At 48.4% G+C, this 19429-nt stretch overlaps 1 protein-coding gene across 1 annotated transcript in view; it reads left to right on the plus strand.

Annotated features, from left to right (window-relative positions):
- Positions 1-378: 378 nt before the first annotated feature.
- LOC133347530 (dual specificity protein phosphatase 8-like) overlaps positions 379-19429 on the plus strand; it is a 41603-nt gene continuing 22552 nt past the window's right edge. The window contains exons 1-3 of the mRNA XM_061559863.1: positions 379-760; positions 15701-15817; positions 16947-17674. Coding sequence (XP_061415847.1) covers positions 17444-17674 — 231 coding nt within the window. The 5' untranslated portion in view covers positions 379-760; positions 15701-15817; positions 16947-17443. The remainder of the gene's footprint in view (positions 761-15700; positions 15818-16946; positions 17675-19429) is intronic.

Genomic DNA, 19429 nt, shown 5'->3' on the forward strand with positions numbered 1-19429 from the left:
GTGGACAGAGGTCGGTGTCGTGGAGGGGGGAGCCGGTGTGTGTGGGGGGGGGGGTGCACGGGTGGTTGAGCCGTGGAGGTGCCGGTGGGCGGGGGGGGGCAGAGGCCGGTTGGGCGGGGGGGGGCCCATGGGGGGTGTGGGGTGGGGGCCGTGGGGGACATTCCCCGAGCTAGAATCTGACCCCTGCGCCCGATCCGTGGCCGCGCTGGTGGTGCCGCGGGCGCGCGCTGCCATTGGCTGCCGATGACGGCACGCGCTGACGCCGCCACGCGCTATTCTCACGGCAGGTGATGTCATCGCAGCCGGCGGCCGAAGCTCGCTCCGGGATTATTTATATCAGCTGTGGGGGGGGGGGGGCGGTTTAGTGAGGGGGTCTCTCTCTCTCTCTCTGCATCCACACACACAGGGGTCCCGAGCACACGAGCCGCATAGGACAACAACAACAACGACGACATCATCAACAACAACAGCAGCAGCAGCACCACCAACCAACCACCATCATCTTTATAACCAGCAGCGGCTTGTGTGGACTGTCTGTCTCGCGATCCAGCGAATGGATTCATTAATTTAATTGCTTCTGCGCCGTGGCCGTGGCTGCTGCTGTTGTTGTTTTCCCCTTCTCCTCCTCCTCTGCTCGCCGCTGGGATTAATGGCTCTGGCTCGGCTTTCAGGAGGCAGGAGGAGGAGGCGGCAGTAGCTTTGAGAAGGAAGAGGAGGAGGAAGAAGGCGAAGATTGCTGCTTGCTGCTGTTGACGAGGAGGTGAGAGACGCAGCCGCGGATGGCGCGGTTAGGGATGGCGATGTCGACTGTGGTGGTGTCATTGTGTGTGCTGTGTGGACGTGTGTGTGTGTGTTGTTGTCTGTGTCGCTGTGTGTGCACATGCTGGTGTGTGTAATAGGTGCTCGCGAACAGCACTTGCACCAGCAGCATGGGACGTGCCATGCTATGCGTGGGGAGGGGGGGATCTTCGTCTTTACATGAAGGTGTATCTGTCAGTGTGTGAGCGTGTGTGGTATGTGCGTGTGTGTGTGTGCATAGCTGTAGCTGTGTGTGTGTGCATAGCTGTGTCTGTGTGTGTGTGTCATTCAGCCTTGATGGGTAGTACCTGGCGCTGTGTGTAAGCATCATCATTTGGGGAGACAAAGGCGGCCGGGAGTGGTGTTGGTCACTCACCCCTACTGGTGTGCCGTGCCGGGCTTAGTAGATGCACGCTTACATCAGCACTTGTCCCAACATCTGTCAAGGCCGTACGGGGATCTTTGTCTTTGCGTGTGACTGTGTGTGCATGTTAGGTATTGTCATTGTGCGTGCATGTCAGTGTGTGTCCACACGTGTGTGTGTGCACATATAGGTGTGTGTCATTTTGTGTGTGTGTCCCTGTGTGTCAGTGTCATTGTGTGTTTGCCTATGCAGTATTGTATAGGTGTGTGTCTGTGTCACTGCACATTTGGGTGTTTGTCATTGTGTCTGCACGTGTGTGTGTGTATATTGAGGTGTGTTTCTAGACTGTCGACTTATTTCTAGATATGTGTAACACTCGATGAGTTTGTGCATATTCACGTGTGTCACTGTACATGTTTCATTGTGTGATTGTGTAAACTTAGATTGGTGTCTCTGTGTTACTATGTATGTATGCATATTCGTCTGTACTGTGTTCAGATGTGTGTCTGCATACTGTTATGCAATGTGTATATGTGTCACTGTCCGTGTTTATGATTTTGTGTGCAATATTTACATGTGGTATAAAGCACAGTTGTGTCATTGTGTATGCATGCGGCAACATTCCTAAAAACCTGTCTTCCGAAAGTCTGCGAATCCTGAAAGTCACGGCGCCCCCGTGGTTCAGAGAAATGCCCATAATCTGCATTGGCGAACATCCTAAAATCCGGGTGTTTTTTTGCATATTCGACAAAAAAAATTGTAGGGCGGCTAAAAATTCCTGGAATCCACGCAAAAAAAATCGTGTATGTTATAGCAGCCAAAAATGATCCTAGAGACCGCGATGGGATGATTTTTTTTATTGTTGGCTGGATTTGAAGGAGCCAGTCGGCTTTTAAGTATGGCCGTTGGACTTTAACAACAAGAATCATTCCCATCTTGTTTGAAACGCTTCAAACACATGTTTCTCTCGAACTCTGCATTTGAGAGCGACAGAGATGCAGAGAGAAAGAGACAAATGGAGATGCAAATAAACACACCGGCACAAAAACAAGTGATTGTTTTTGTTTTGCTTACGTTTCACGGAATTTTAGTGATTTGTATTTATTGTTCTCAAAGATCCCATTAGGACGTTTTCCTCCATTAAATTTTTTTCAAAAATAATTTGGGAACCTCTCAACAATCCGCTATTTTTTTCCCGCCTACAAATAATTCGTGCTTAGTCGCATGTCCCTCTGATCCTTTACTCCACAAATATTTCAGTGCGGATTTTTTTAGTTAATATCGCATGCAATGTGCCCCGGATTACAGGGTCTGCGAATCCACCATGCCCCCCCACACATCACCGCTAAATATTTGGAGTTGTACTCTATTTAGATTCATGTGTCACTGTGCATATTTAGGTGTGTGTCGCTGGTGTATATATTTAGATGCCTGCTGTTTTGCCAAGGTGTGTTTCATATTTATGTGTGTGTAATAACGACGCTTGAGTTCATGACATGAATCAAATAGCACGTGCAAGAATTTAAAAAAATGTTCTATTCATAGTCGTGTCTAATGGGTGAACGTGACCCCTCCAGCCACTAGAGGCCGCTACAATAACCACAATGTACAAAATCAAATCGACTCTTATATCGAAACATCGAATTGTGATTTTGACAAATCTTTACACCCATAATACTGTGTATATGCGTTGCTTGTCACGTGAATGCCAAGATGTATATTTGCAACTGTGGTCCACTGTATTGTGTTACTGTAAACTTGTGTTAAATGTAACTTATTCTTAGGTTTTTTCGATAAAGTCACGTAGGTAAAACATTTTTATTAATAAAAAAAAAATCACGACGTTTCGGAGGCAACACAAGACCGTCACAGCACGATAGCTGTATCAAGTGATACAGCTATCGTGCTGTGACGGTCCCACCTGAAGACGGAAGCTTGTGTTGCCTCCGAAACGTCGTGATTTTTATTTTCTTCTTTTTTTACTTTTATTAATTTTATTTTTTTACCTACGTAATATGTGTGCCACTGTGTGGGCATGTGTCACTTAATAGGTGGTCCCTACGTTGGCCCCCCGTTTTAATAAGGATGACCGCACCGATTGTAACCACTATTAGGGGCACATCGCCTTTCTCAACATGCCAGGAAGGATACTGGCGATTTTTTTTTTACATCATCTTGCCAGACATACTGAGAAGAACCTCACGGAGCTCCAATGTGGTTTCAGGCAGGAGCAAGACTGCACAGACACCGTACTCTCTGTCTGTCTGCTGCAGCAAAGCTGCAGCTATTTCTACATGACCAACAGCACCTCTGCTTTATTGACCTGGTCAAAGCCTACAATACCATCCAGAGGCCAGGGCTTTGGGTTCCTCTTAATGCTTTCTGAGTATCTAACCCGTTGCTCTCAATCATTAAGAATCTTCATGATGGTGGGCAGGCCCAGGTAAGGCTGTGTGGCCAGGGGTCAGAGCCATCCCCTCTTCATTTTAGGGCATGAAAGAGATGTGTTCTGGCTTCTACACTGTTTAACATATTTTTGATCATCCAGTTCGAGAAGTTTTCCAGGGATGTAACAGTGGAATGTCCTGCTACAGATAGAATAGGAAGTTGATTGGTGCCCAGGTGCTGCCCACTGATCAGTCATGTTATTTAACCAGTGCTGACCATATGATATTTGCTGCTCACTCTGAGCAGGAGTTTGAGACTCTTGAAGTTGGATTTTTTTTGCCACAAAGAGACGGGGCCTTACCATCATCATTAGAAACGTGTCCACGTTTCACTACATTGTGGAAAGGCCTCCTGCAAAGGTTATTTCATGAGGTTATTCCCATCAGCCCCACCAAAACAATGTGCCTGCCGGGGTCCTTTTGTCATTGAACACTCCACCCCCTCAACTCTCCATGATTAATGAGGTGGTGAGGAGAGAGTGGAGAAGTTACCATACCTGGACAGTGTGCTCATGGCCAGCTTCAGCTTGGCAGCGGTGGTCTCTAAATCATTAGTGCGGCATTATTTTTTCATCGGCTACGTAATGCTGTTTGGAAGCTGCCTTGGACTTGTCATGCTACAAAAAGCTCTGGGGTTTCACCGCCACCAATCATGCCCTCTCTTCTCTTTGCCAATAAAACGTAGAACAAAAAATGACCCCTTTACAGGTACATGTGCTCTTGCTTGAACATGCAGCCTGGCCTGCCTACGATCCTTCCTACGTTTAACCAAAATGGATTACGTGAGGAACTCGCAGATCCTTGAAAGATTAGAACACAGCTCCGTCGGAGAGCTCAATCACCAGGCGAGGTTGCGTTGGCTGAGTGATGTAGCCCACATGCTCAGACAGTAGCATGGCTACAGAAAAGATGGGCTGATGTTGTACAGGAGGAATTGTAGCTGAGTGAACTTGGCGACAGCTGGCCAGCGGTGTCTAGATTGTCCTGTTTAGAGGAGGCTCGTGAAGGACACTCCTGGGCAGTTTGAGGCAACGGATCCACCAGCAACAACAGAGGGTTTGGGGAACCATACTCACAACAACGAGCAGAGCACCCGGTGGCTAAAACACAGCAAGTTGGCTAAGTGGGGAGCGCAAGTGGTGCAATCTGCCAGTCATCTCAGTCAGTCAATCTATAACATCTGGGTCTGTCCTGTGAGCAGCGAGTCATTGATGCTTCACGTGGCTTCAGAGTGCACCGAGCATAACATAAGCAGTGTGATGACATCACCGCCACTTAGTGGCGAATGGCGGCGGCGGCTGCTGTTGTTGTTTAATGCATGTGTCAACGTTTTCATGTACGGCACCATTGTGTTTAAGGGTGTACAACAGGTCTGACCTGTCACTGTTGATGTGCCATTGTGTGTATGTGTCGAACGATATGCGTTCAATCATTTAAGTGCGTGGCACTGCATTTTCACATGGCTCACATGGCACGAACGAACGCGTGGCGCCCATTGGCACGCGCATGTTCGTGCTACCGCCTGTGTCTGGTACGGTATTGCAGAGTGCGATGCGGTGTTTACAGTGTTCCGATGTGTGTCCCTGTTATGACCTTCATGGATATCGTCACCCAGTTTGTGTGTTCGTGTGTGTTTCTGTTCCATATAAGTGGCGTGGGATCTATGTGTGTGTGTGGGCCAATATGTATTCATGTTGCTGTACGTGTGTGTGTGTGCAGTTGTCATGTCACTGCGAATGATTGTACTCTTTTAAGTGTACCGCGTTTGCGAGGAGCAGTGGTTACCGTACAGCGGGTTTGGCCGGGCTAACGCCAGCTGTGAGTGATATCCACACCAGTGTGGTGACGTATGGCTAAGCAACTCCAACGTGACCGACACGAGGCCATCATTTTGGCAGTGAATTGTCAAAAGTGGCCGTCCATAAATGACGTCACGCGATTTCGGATTTTTACCCCCCCCCCCCTTCGTCACACGACGTCACAAAAAGTCAGACCCCACCCCCTCAAATGTGACGTCACAAAGCTCTGCCCCCCCCCAAATAAAACATGCTTCAAATCGCTTTAAACTATTGTCATTGTAGGGCGTATTTAGTGTGGCGCTACACTCTGATGTTGTAGGAGTGTTGTTATAACAATTAGTGTTGTTATATCTATATTTAGTTAAAGTTGCGCATTTTGATGTGACGTCACATTTCTCACCCCCTCGTCACACATCGTCACAAATGTCTGACCCCCCCCCCCAGGTGTGTGACGTCATTTATGGACGGCCCCAAAGGGGTGTACATTGTTTATTATTATTTTTTCATATCTAGTATCAATGTATCCATTGTGTGCATCTGTGTTCAGATCGGCTCGGCCGTAAATTAATATCTGATGCTGTGTGTAAACGGCCTTAATAGGTGCTCGCTAACAGCACTTTCCCCTACAATCTGTTAAGGTTATACGGTTGGGGAGGGATCTTTGTGTTTATTCGGTGAGTGCACACAATGTGTGTGTCACTCTGCCTGTTATGGTATCATTGTGCTTGAGGTGTAAGTTCCTACAGTTATGGCAATGTAGCTGTGTGTGTGTATGTGTGCTGTTGAATCTGTGCCACCACTGAGGGTTTAAATCAATTCACTGCTCTCGAATAATCCATTCAATATGATGCCCACATGAAGTCAATTTCTATAATGATGTGACGTGGCATCATCAGCCGAATGCCAGTTTGGGCCCACAAGACTTGATTGTGAAATGTGGAGTCATTTAAATTTGCGCGGATTTCTCAATGCACTTTGAGAATTGCAGTTCTGCATTTTCTTTTTTGCTTTGTGATTAAATATAATTGCCGGTTTTTCGTTTTACTTCATATTCAACATGCAATTATTACAAAAATAAAATGACAACACTGTACGGATACAATGTAAATTATAATTTACTAGCCTTTGTTAATCCCCTGCCTGCTGGATAAACGTCTCTCCCCATGCCATTTTGTCAAGGAGGTCGTTTGACCATACTTCACCACGCTGATCAGTGCGTGTTGGTGAAGGTGGGGGCAACCCTGGACTGATTTAGGTATTTTTGCCACTGATGTTAGCTGTGGTCAGGAATTGAACTCAGGTAACCGCTGCAGCAACCCCGCTCTTTCGTGTGAATGGATACCTGGTAAAAATTGCATATTTGTTGAACAGAGGGTACATTTAAGCAGCAGTGAACATACTTGTACAGAGGAACAATATAACAAGCCTTGCGTGAACTGCCCTTGGTAATATTTCACAAACAGTTGTAAAATCTGTATAGAGACACTGTTTAATATCACTATCAATGTACTTGAACGCTTAGCAGGCGAGAACCCATCGAGATTTCGGAAGGGTGATTTGATTTTATTTTTGGCACTTGGCGCTCTGCGGAGCAGCATTGGCATAGGATGAGTTTTTGCTTTTTCATTATGAGAAATGAATCTGTCTGGCTGGGTGATATTGTGGCAGAGATTTTGCTAAAAGGTTATAAGTTGAAATCCTGGCCAGGGGGTCGACTGTCCATCATTACTCTGGGGTTAATGTATTTTTTTGTGGTTTTTTTTCTCAGTTTTTGCCCTGATTTTGCGATGCGTGTGACATCATGAGACAAAATATCCACTCGGATATCTTACAAAGCTGTGCTGCCATTCGTATCGGAGAACAGCCCACAGAAGCAAACATCACAGAATTGCCTCTGAGATCGCTTTAAGTGATCTGTGTTCCACACAGTAGGGGGCAGCACTGTTCACAGCCGCACTGTACGTATGTATGTTGGACTTTTTTCGCACCGTATGTAGCCAAACGTGCTAAGCGGAGGTGCGGCGAAAGGACAGCAAACTAAACACAAAAAGAACTGAGAGTGACGTTCATCGCATGCCATTAAAATTTATATAATTTGTTAGTAATTCACAGAGTTGCAACTTAACCAAATAAAGTGCAGAACAATATGTAATGTTATGGATTGTTTGTTTTTGGCGCAGCCATTGATGACCGCATTGAGAGCATGAACTCACTGCACTTGTGAACCCGGTTTAAATCCAGACAGCTGCCTGGATTCAAACCCATCACTTGTGCGGCGTCAGCTCAGAGCTCTGACCTTTGCGCCATCCCAGCCACCTCTCTACCCAGGGGGTCAATCCTATGAAAGTCAACAGAGGTTATCCTATGCGGACCATGAACCCCACCATATAAATGTGAAATGCCCACGCTTGGGATGTGGGTTATGACTCGGTGAACGCAATGGCTCTCCTGAAAGATGACCCAGGGTCTTTGATGTCAATGTTACGTCAGACAGCAGACGCGGCTTAATTAAAGCTTTCGTGACTGCAAGGATTCATCTTCTTGGTTCTTTCGGTAAAGTCACGTAGAAGGGAAAAAAAAAAATTTCCCATCTGGTAAAAATGTTGTCATATCCAACAGGAGTCTCTGGGCGATTCTCAGGAACTCAGCTTTTGCTGTCACCAAATCGGGATTTGTGGTTAGTTCGCTGACAGCGTTTTATTTCGTTATCTATTTGTACATAATTGTGTAAAATAACGTAGAGCCCTTTGTCAATCTTCTTGGTGAAGGTCTCTACACCACGTGGCAGTCATGGGGATTGTAAGGCTATACTTCACCGCACTGCTCAGTGCGAGTGAGTGAATGGGGGTGCCCAGCTCCAGCTCGGATATCACATCGCCACTGATTCTGAGCACAGTGCGCTAACTGCTGCGCCACCACTCCGCGTGTGTTATTGCTTCGGTAGAACCGGTAAGCACCGTGCTCGCTGCATTCATTGCTTGCCGAGTCAGCTGTCATTGACCACAGCCGCCGGTGGTTAATTAAAGGGAATTACCACAGTTTCCTGTCAGATATGAATCGGATGCTAAAGGCTTGTGACGTTATATTCAGGAATTAATATATACGTTCAAAATGTTTTTTTTCAATTACCTGTGCGTCAGTCTCGACACCTTAGGCGAACCTCACTGTCAAAACATTTCCTAATAATACACATGGGGGGGTTAAAACTTTGAATGCAATTATAGTTTCATAAAATTTGGTTAATTTATTGAAGAAGACGACTTTTGCTTGACACGTGTACGAAAATGAATGCATCCTCTGCAAAATCTTAAGATGTAAAAGTGAGTTCATCCGAGTACGTGCCACCGCTGTGGTATGTTATCATCATTCCTTTCTCCCTTAGGTGGAAACATTATTTATATCTCAATTACTCTGTATATTCCTAATTGGTTGACATGCTTTGTCCCAGGTAAAAAGCCCCGTTGTGATTTCACTGACGATTATCAACACCTTTAATGTGCCCGAATTGCACGTCCGAAATAATGGGATTGCCCTGTGATTAAATGTTCATAAAAAAACAAGAAATACAGTATTTAAATAAGGTTTTCTGGCTTCCCCTAGGAAAACGGTAATCTCACACTGGTTAATCAGAGCTCACACAGTTACATTAAGGACATTGTTGCTATAGTGTATTTAGTTAGGTCTGCGTATCTCAATGCTGTACATTATGTGGATATCGATTTTCGCACTGTATACAGTACAGGATATTGATTTCCGGCCTCGACTACCACGAGCGTGACTGTCACCCGAACCAGTCGTGGGGACCTCTCTCTCGTCCGCCAATGTGCAGTGGACCGGTGTGGTGAAGTACGGTCGAACGACAACGCACCTCGTAAAGGCGGATTGGGCAGCGATGTGGCAATGGCGTGACGCACCGTGCACAATCCGTGGCGACCACCACGACCCCTGCGATGTGCAAATGATTGGAGAACAGCAAATGTCGCTTAGGTAATGAAACCAGTGGGGGGGGGGGGGGGGTTATGTAACAAACCCCAAAGATTACTGGCCATTTATGAAAATGGTGGTGTTTCACAGCAGTTGACGTTGCCGCTAACTGCCGCTGCGATGATCAAAATCTCGATGTAAAATTTCGTTTCAAGTCTGCGTTCTCGCTTATTCTCGAGGGAGCACACCCCAGACTTGGCAATGTGAGAAAAGAAATATTCGTGGAAAGCCAAAAAGCACCTAAGCTGGTCGAGTGGGATTCACCGCCACGTCCTTGATTTACCCAGGACGAGAGAGCGGGCATCGGTGTTGTTTTACAGTGAGTCATCTTATTTGCTTAGACACATTCGTCACCGATGACAATTGTGTGGGCACATTTGCGTATATGGGATGTCGGGCTCCCAACATCAACGGCAATGATTGCACGTCATGGCTTCTCACCGTCCACCACCAAAAAGCAAATGGCAAGCGCTGATAGTGCAGCACTGTACTATGCGATGCACTCATGAGATTTGCCCAAAGAGCGCTGGAAATTGAACTCGGCCTGACACAGCGAGAAAGTGCACCGTCAATACCGGGGGGATGTAGCTGTTCGTACTCGCGATTCAATAGTCGCTATTCATTGTCGCAATTCAGGGTCACGGTTCACCTGCAGATACTGTTTTGACATTCAGGTGAATGTAACAGCTTCTCCATGGCTGGATGGGTCATGTAACCCTGTTACGTACAACGTGCAAAATATCAATCAAATGTTTGATTGCTACACACATGTGACGCGATGCCTTATGGGTATATTGTGTGTCAGAAGAATGACTATTCATCGGCACATCAACACATCGTGACACCCCGCGTAGTCGTGTGAATGATATTACTGTTGCACTGTGGTGAAATGAAATGCGCTCGAATTATATGAAAGTATGATGAGTGGTAAATTAGCAATAAAAAAGTAAAAAAACGCCCCGCGTATTTGACAGTCATGGGAGAGGGACGTCTCATTCGGGGAGCGTGGCACAGTGGTTAGGGTGTTGTACCATGGTCCCCGGCCACCGGAGTTTGATTCTTGGCCGTGGCTGGCATCAGCGGTCCTGGGCGCTTTCTTCGCCAACCCGCACTAAACCAGCATGGTGAAGTATGGTCAAACAACCCACATTGCTGACAGGTATGGAGATACATGCACCGTGCTAAAGAAGTTCAACATACATACATACATCCAGTGGTGGATTGACAAAGGGCTTTTTATTCTATTGCATTATTATATAATATGTTGTATGTAATGGATTAACGTGACCCATGTAGCCGCTACAGGCTTCTGACGTCACTATAAGGTAAACAAACAAAATAGATTTTTTTTTTATCGAACACACGGATCAGATCACTTATCTAACTTCGAGACATCATGTTGACTCTTAAGTAAACCAAATGGCCTCTGGCCGGACGAGACGTTGCGAGGAGGGATGATGTTCGGTGACCCGAGAATAACAACAAAGTTGCAAGCAAAAGAGGGAATACACCCAAGAGCACATCCACTACAGAGATGGAGTGGCGAAATGAGCTTGTTGGCAGGAGCTAGATGGATTTGTGTTTTTTTGCATCGCGACACCCGTGAGAGATGGTGTACGTTCGTGGATGATTGTCGCTTTGATCATGTTAAGGGCCGTACATGGCAAATGTTGTCAGGCGTGGAGATTGATTCACAATTCTGCTGTCGAGACGAGGGGCCATCGCTAAAACTTTCATGAGCATCATGACATCGCAGACCAGAGGACGGCCCCAATGTTCCTTCCCAATATGTGACATCTGCGCATATATAACGCGTGGATGATGTGCCGTGAGGATTGCTTGACCATACTTATACTCAGTATAAGCAATAATAAAAAATATAACACTACCCAGGGACAAAAGTCGTGTTACATAGTGAATTATCCTAGTAGCACAAGTAGCTACACATGCTACGGGCCCCGTGCTTTCAAGCTATCGATTCTGGTTCAGTGATTCTGCACTTGCTCTATTACTATAGTACTATATTGCCTTCAACTTTTATGAACGACTGGGTGTTTAAGGTTAGCGATTTGCCGTATTATCCGGCTGTATAGCAAATGAAAAAATACAATTACATAAGTTAAAAATTTGTGTTTTAATATTTGTCATTTTTTTTAATTTAGGAGCACATTTATAACATATGCTACAGGCCCGGACGAGCTTAATCCGTCACTGCTTCAACTACCGATTCAGATAATCGTCACTGGTGTTGGTCGTGAGCGGCAATTCTCGAACTCGGGCCACCGGCTTCGTAGCGCGAGCGCGCTAACCGCTGCACCACCGCTCCCCGTGTTACCTCTGTGCAAAGGGTCACGTGCATCATCTGTCTATGCTGACGAGCTGTGTCTGCATGCGCGCAACACCAGCGGCGGTGGTTTGGAGTGCCACCTGCGGACAGTACGTATTTGTGAGACTCTTTAAATAACGCCTGCTGTGCCTTGATCAACGCCATTGTCCCAAGCATCTGGCTCGCCAGGATGCACCACTTTGGTTGTTCAGACAAACGCCTTCATTCGCTCGCCCCTGCGCTCTTTCTCCAGCACAGTTGTTTCGTTCAATTCGGAGGTGGCTACTCCGGCCGATGGCGCATGCCCATTGATTTATGGGCGCCGTGGAAAAGCGTTTGGGCATAGCTGTGTGCCAGAGGCACGGGGGCTAGGGTGGGTGTCATGTGCGTGTGTGTGTCCAGACACCACCGCCCCCCACAACCGTTTTTAGCTGTGACTAAGAGACACCCACAACAAGTTTGGATGAAAAAAATCATGGCACACATGGGTCTGCCGTTGTGTCCGCCCCTGAGAAGGAGTCGTAATTGCCGATGATGCTGATGTGCTGATGTAAGGGGTCGTCCATAAATGACGTCACGCACCTAGGGGGGGGGGGGGTCAGACATTTGTTACGATGTGTGACGAGGGGGGGGTTTGAGAAATGTTACGTCACATCAGAATGCACAACTTTAAATACATATAGACAACATGTTCTACTTAATTAAATAGACTTTTTAATACATGTTTTCTCCTACAACATCAGAGTGCAGCGCCACATTAAATACGCACTACAATGACAATAGTTTAAAGCGATTTGAAGCATGTTTTATTTTCAAGATGGAAATTTGGTTTTTGGAGGGGGGTGGGCAGAGCTTTGAGACGTCATATTTGAGGGGGGTCTGACTTCGTGTGACGAGGGGGGGGGAGGTCAAAAATCGTCCAAAATCGCGTGACGTCATTTATGGACGGCCCCTAACAACGCAACCTTTAAATGATGCACAGTGGGGGCACGCATAAGTAGGTTCAGCTGAGTCTGTAGCCAGTGGCTGCGTAGGTCCGGTGTCGATTTGGTTCACCAGGCTGTTGTTTCTCATGCAGGCTGAGTTCAACCATCGCCAGCACCGCTGTCCAAAACACCTCTCATTCTGCTGCTTTCCTCTCACGGCTCAGCTCTTTAATTCCCTCCCGTTGCCTCTTTTCTCCAAGTTCAGAGTTTTTTCGGCCGCGAAAAATGTCCACGTGCTAAGCCGCTTAGTTGAGCTGTCATTCGTGTGGCCAGGTCGCTTCTAAACAACAGCTAGTGAGCTGAGTGGGCCTTACCTGGTGAGATAAAAAAATAGTTTTGTTTAGTAAGCACTTATAATAATTTAGCTCAATTCAAGATGCATTTTACCTGATCTCTTACACATCCAGGAGTGCTGTTTGTTTCTGCACACTCGGTGTAATTGACCTTGGGGCCCTATGCTTAGCAACCATTATATATAAAAAAAATAGTAACAGTATCTGTAACCAAGTGGATGGGAGGGGAAACTTAATGATAATCCTAAGAATTTGTTTTATTTATTGAGTGCCTTTTACGCTGGGGTGTCTCAGAATTATTGACATTACACCTCGTCTCAACAATTTGCAAGGGCACCCCTAGCGGCAGCTGTCAACTCGGCACCTAGGTTGCAAGCGGACATTGGTCTGCCGGTAGGGGGCGATGAATGTGACGCGTAATCCCAATTGAGGAATTTCTCGGCTCCTATATAATTTACCTGTTTATCCAGGAATGCCACGCTGAGTCGAAGGACTCTTTTTCAGGAGGGGGCCCTGAATTGGGTTTTTATTATTCTAAGACGTTTTCAGCCAATTAATGACAATCAGTGTTTATTGTACAAGTGGGAGGAAACTGGAGCACCCGGCGAAAACCCACGGGTGCAACGCTCTATCGCCGTGCAGATGGAAACGGATGGCGATGAGTCCACGTGCTGTACCGCCATCTTCTGGCGAGGCGCCTCCTCCCCCCTCCTCGGCGTCAACTCACAACCCTCACTATCAAAGGCAGAACCCTCACGTCACGCGATCTCCGTAACGCTGTTGAGACATCGAAGTAAAAAGGACGTCGTGATGAACAAGGGATTATAACCTTTAAATGAAATAGGTCTGTGTCACTGCGCCCATACAAATTGCACACACATTGATGCAATGAATATATCACGTCGCGGTCTGCTTTTCGCTTGCAAGTTTCAGATTTACTGCAATACACCCGTCCTTGGACGGACAAAAGGCTAGTGTATAAACATAATTAACAAACTATGGGAACCAATCGCGACTAGGACAGCCCCCAACTTCCAAAGTATGTGTGGCTGTGCCCCTGCGTGGCGGCGTGCTTGTGCGTGCCTGTACGTGCATTGCCCACCACTCCAGCACCCGCCACTGTCAGGGTATTAATAGGAATTCGCTATTAAAGGGTGTCCCAGCCATGCCTGGCTTGGAGCTCACTGTATGACGGACTCGTTCTCTCTTTAGCACTTTGCTGTGCGTGCGTGTGTATGTATGTGTGCGTGTGCGCGCTGAGCTGTGGTGCAGGGATTCGTGCACTGCACTGCAAACTCAAGTCGCCTTGGGTTAGATATTTATCCATGTGTATCATCAGTGGTGCTTCCTTTATGACCAGCCTGCACCAGACCTCACCTAGGCTACGTACGAGTGTGCGGCCCTTTTGTCAGTCTGCTGGTGGGTGAGGGCTTTGACCCCAACGGGTTATTTAGCCATACTTCACCACGCTGGTCAGTGCGAGTTGGTGAAGGTGGCGAACATAGACGTGGGAACATAGATGTACAGTTCAACAATATTTTTTTTTTGCTGCACTGCCTATAACGACCAGGTTAATACATGGTGGTCACCTGTCCAAGTATTATCCAGGATTAAACTTGCTTAGCTTTTCCAGATGCAATGAGATTGGCTGCATTCTAGTTGGTCATAGGCCCCCTAAGTTCACTGTGGCATAACAAATATCAGCACTGGAGATATGCATAGGTGGGACTTAATGAGTGCTTGTTAACACCACTTCCCTCGACAGATCGCACTGCCGAATGCGATATATTTGTATTCAGGGTTAGTGTGAGAATTGAAAAGTGGCGCATTGCGCTACAATCTCACCAGCCCGGGCTCAGTCCTTCACCTTTACACCGGCGGCAATTGGTATCTGAACCTGGCCTGGGCAACCCCTAGGTCAACTCAGCCCTTTAATGATTACACTCGGATGTAACTCCCAACTTGAGCACCAAACAGTCGTACGCTCACGTGGGGGAGTGTATGGTGCTGTTCTATCTTTGTAAACTCAGCATTGGTTGTAGGGCCTTTGTGAACGCACACCTGCATGAAGGCCTCGCCGTGCCGTGTTAGTCGTGGGGTTTGTTTCATCGCCCTTGCCTACTGCTGGCCAGCGCGGGTCTGTGTGAAGGAGGGAGGCCCAGGATCGGTTCGGATGTCACTCGCCACTGACGTGAGCCGTGGCCGGGGACTCCCAACTCGTGTCGCCGGGTTCGTAGCGTGGTGCTCTGCCCGCTGTGCCACCACTCATAGCGAGCAACAGCTCATCCTGCCCAAACAGGCGGCCGTGGTCTTGGGTGTCTGCGTGTGCGCGTGTGTGACCACCGTGGGGGGCGGCAGCGTTGCGATTAGCGCTTCAAACCCTGTGACCCGAGTTCGATTTCTGCTCACGGCCAATGCCAGTGACGATTATGTGAACCGGTCCTGGGCCTCCCTGAGGTCAAGTCGGCATCAACTGAATACTTGGTGCGGTGTGTAAACATCGCCACTGGGGAGACAAAGCTGGCTGGGCGCGATGCCGGCCACCCACCCCCTCGTGTGCCGTGCCTGGCTTCATAGGTGCTCGCTAACAGCACTTGCCCCGACTACCTGTCAACGCTATATGGGGCAATGTTGTCTTTGGTGCCTGTTAAGGCGATAATGAGGGTTCTCTGTCTCTCTGTTTGTGTGTGACTGTGCGCACAGGTTGGAGCAGCATGACACTCATGTCTCCTACGGGGTGACTTCTCCCTCCTCGAGGTGGCTGCTGTCCCCTTGAGCTCGACGTTCCTGTCAAAACTGTGCGCGGAGAAGACGACAAAGGTGCGTATCTTTCTATTTGGACCTATGCATGGTGTCCGTACAGAATTAGTTTTCCATTTTTGAACACACTGAACTTTGCTGCGACGTGTTTCCTCCTCGCCTTCGCCAACCCGCACTAATCAGCATGGTGGAGTACGGCAAAATGACCCCACAATACTCGTACGGAGCGAGAAGGCCCTCATTGGTTGTTAAGGCTCGGGGCACCTGAATCAAATCGCATTTGCAAGAATTGATGATTATCAATTTAGGCTAATCGAGTAGACAAGACTGCACAGTTGAGACATAAATTGATTGAGAAACAATACAAACGAGATGGTAAGAGGGTGAAAAGAGGTTAAAAAAAACAACAACCATTTATTGCATCGAATAGTGACTTTTAACTTTGACAATTCATCGAATAACGAGGGAGGCGAATCATCACATTTAAGATACTGTTGTATGTGAATGCATGTTCGCGTTTGCACATTGCACTTGTGCACTTGTGTGTGTTTGTAGGGGAGCGGTAGTATAGTGGTTAGCACGCTGTGCTATGAACACGGCGAGTTTGGTTCCCGGGCAGTGCCAATACCAGTGATGATTATCTGAGCCGGTCCTGGGCCTCCCCTAGATCGGCTCAGCCACTAATGAGTACCTGGTAAACATCGCCACTGGGGAGATAAAGGCAGCTTGGGCGTGGTGCTGACCCGTCCACCCCACCGTGTGCCATGCCCGCCTTCGTAGGTGCTACTCGCAAACAGAAGTTGCGCCAAGAGTCTGTTGAGGCTATACGGGGGATCTTTGTCTCTGGAGAGACGCACAGCAGTGATCAGTACACACCGCTCCACCGTCGCAGCGGCCCAAATGCAATTCCTGGCGACGCATAACGGTGCCACCAAAACTTGGCTTGGGTCTCCCCCAAATCCACTCTGCCTGGAGCGCTGTCTAAATCACCACCGCTGGCGAGACAAAAACAGCTCTGCGCGTTGCTAAATCCACCACCTGTTAATCTGCCCTGCCGGCCATAATAGGTGCTCACTAACAGCACTTTCTCCTACGGTGCAATGCAGGCTAAAAATGGGATCCTTCGTCTTTATTCGTGCGCCCTGTATGTGCTAATGTTAATTAAGCTTGCGTGCGTGTGCTTGTTAAGCCCCAATCCCCAGGAGGAATTTCCATTCTGAGAGCGACCACCACCACCAGCAGCACCGGCACCGCCCCCCCCCCCCACCGCCACTCAAGATGGGGCCGTCGCTCAGATACGACGTGGACGCGCCATCGTCCAGGCTGGCGGCATTTTCACCGGCGCCGCTTCTGCTGCCGCTGACGCCGCCGCCGCTGACGCCACCGACCTCGTCTGACCTTGCTTGACCTCGAGGTCGACCCTCGTCAGGTCGACCGGCAGATCCGCTGCACCCCACCCACCCCTCTCCCGCCCACTACTACGGCAGCCGCGACCAACTGCCCAGCCGCCCTCTCTTGCTGCCCCTCCACGGCTGCCCCCCCCCCCCCCTTATTTTTTTTTGCCGTCTGCTGCCACCTACTGTCGCGCCTCTCTCCACTTCCGCCGCCACGTCGTTCACCTGATCGTGTTTTCCGCCGCGACGGCACGGCCGAAGCCGGTTCCTGCGATCGACGCTGCTGGGCGCCATGGTCGGAGGGAAGATGGTGGGGCCCCGGCCGATGGAGGCCGACGCGCTGGCGGCCGTCCTGCGGCGGCGCGACTCGCGCTCGACGCTCATCGTCGACAGTCGTCCCTTCGTGGAGTTCGCGTCGTCGCACATCGTCGGCGCCGTCAACGTGGGCAGCTCGACGCTCGTGAAGCGCCGCCTGCAGCAGGACCGCGTGAGCGTACGGGAGCTGGTTCAGCACGCGGCGCAGGTGGGCGAGCGAACGAGCGCGTGACGAGCGTGTGACACGCGTGTACGTATGTGCGTTCAACTTCTTTCGCACCACCACCGTACGTAGCCAACCGTGTTGATCGGAGGTGGCGGGGAAGGACAGCAAACGTAACACAAAGAGCAGTTCTAAAGAAATGAGTTTTCAATCTCGATTATTGAAATGTGCATATCTCCAGTGGCTTCCTAATATTGGAAGGAAAAGTGGTTCCAGACGGCCGCAGAAGCGCATCTTTAAGCGCGCGATGCAGGTGGCCGTCTTTGTTCGATGGCCAGCCAAAAAGCGGCTGGGAGAAAGACCAGAACTCACTGCAATGATGAGTTGTTTCTCACCCCGCGGCACGTAACTCACGGGTGATCGTCTAATAATGTTTTGGCCAGTAAATAAGTTCAGCTTTCCAAAAGCTCTCCAACCAGCTGTCACCCACCTCTTTATTTTAGCTTTTTGATTCCAGTCTGCCTTCAATCATTGCCCGAGGTATACATATTCTGGTTTTACCACATTTGGGTCCCTGGAGGAGATGCCTTCAGTTGTTTAGAGAACATGGTGTAATTAACTTGAGCCCAACCTTACGGCCCTATTTATTAAGTTCTCCGGTTGTTGTGAGGTGTCATGTTTTACAGTTTTATCCAGTATATCCATAAGAATAGGAGTAACGCACGAATTATGAACGTTATCCTACTCAAATTTTGATTTAAAGCTTTAGTGACTGCAGGGATTCATATTCTTGGTTCTTTCTGTAAAGTCACGGGACTTTACCGAAAGAACCAAGAATATTATCCCGCTCACTGAAGTATTATGCGTTCGCCAAATTAAAACGGTAAATATCTTCGAGGACAAGAGGATGTTGGAATCCATGCAGTATGCATGCCTGATTTCTCTCGCACGCACGTCGCTATTCTCTCTGAATTTATCCCCGACCGAGTGATTGGCATCGTGTCTTGGGACAAAGCATACATTCGGATCTCTTTGCAGAGTAGCGCGAGATCTTTTTCGTGTTGGAAAAACTGCCCACAGGAGCGGATATCACGGATAGTTTATAGATGCATGATGCACGCGTACATGAGAGAACACGAGCAAGTTCGAGACAGCGGATTGACTGTTGAGAAAAATAAGTGGGGGCTTGAGCAGGACACTTTGCTGAAAGGATCATGGCCAGAGGTCAAGACTGACGTTGGAATGGCAGTCAAAGGAGGAATCCGCGCTCAAAATGACATTGACTGGAGGACACGGAGCAGTCAAATCAGCTCTTGTGTGGGTGCCAAATGGATTTCTACATCGCAGGACCATGAGTGTTGGCAGGTCAGTTGGGGAGGCCTTCATCCAGCAGTGGATTGATCATGTCTGCTACTGCTGCTGTGGCATCACGCTCAATTCATGCTCTGAAAGTTTAGTTGAAATTGCCGTTGGCGTTCGGCTTATCAACCATATGGGGGCTGATCAGCCTTAAGTACTACTTCGTGGGAATTTAAGATTGCAAGTGCTTGTGTGTGTGAGCGGTAGTGTAGTGGTTAGTGTTCTGCGCTACAAACCTGGCGACCCTAGGTTCGATTCCCGCTCACATCCAACACCAATGGGCCTCCCCTAGGTCGAAACAGCTTTCAATGAGTACCTGGTGCAGCGTGCAAATATCGCTACGAGGAAGACGAAGGCAGTCGGCCGTGATGCTGGCCACCCACCCCCTCGTGTGCCGTTCCGGCCTTCATAGGTGCTCGCAAACAGCACTTGCCCCAACAG

Source organism: Lethenteron reissneri, chromosome 26, assembly GCF_015708825.2.
Source record: "Lethenteron reissneri isolate LAM-NWPU_2019-01 chromosome 26, ASM1570882v1, whole genome shotgun sequence".
NCBI classification, from domain to species: domain Eukaryota; kingdom Metazoa; phylum Chordata; class Hyperoartia; order Petromyzontiformes; family Petromyzontidae; genus Lethenteron; species Lethenteron reissneri.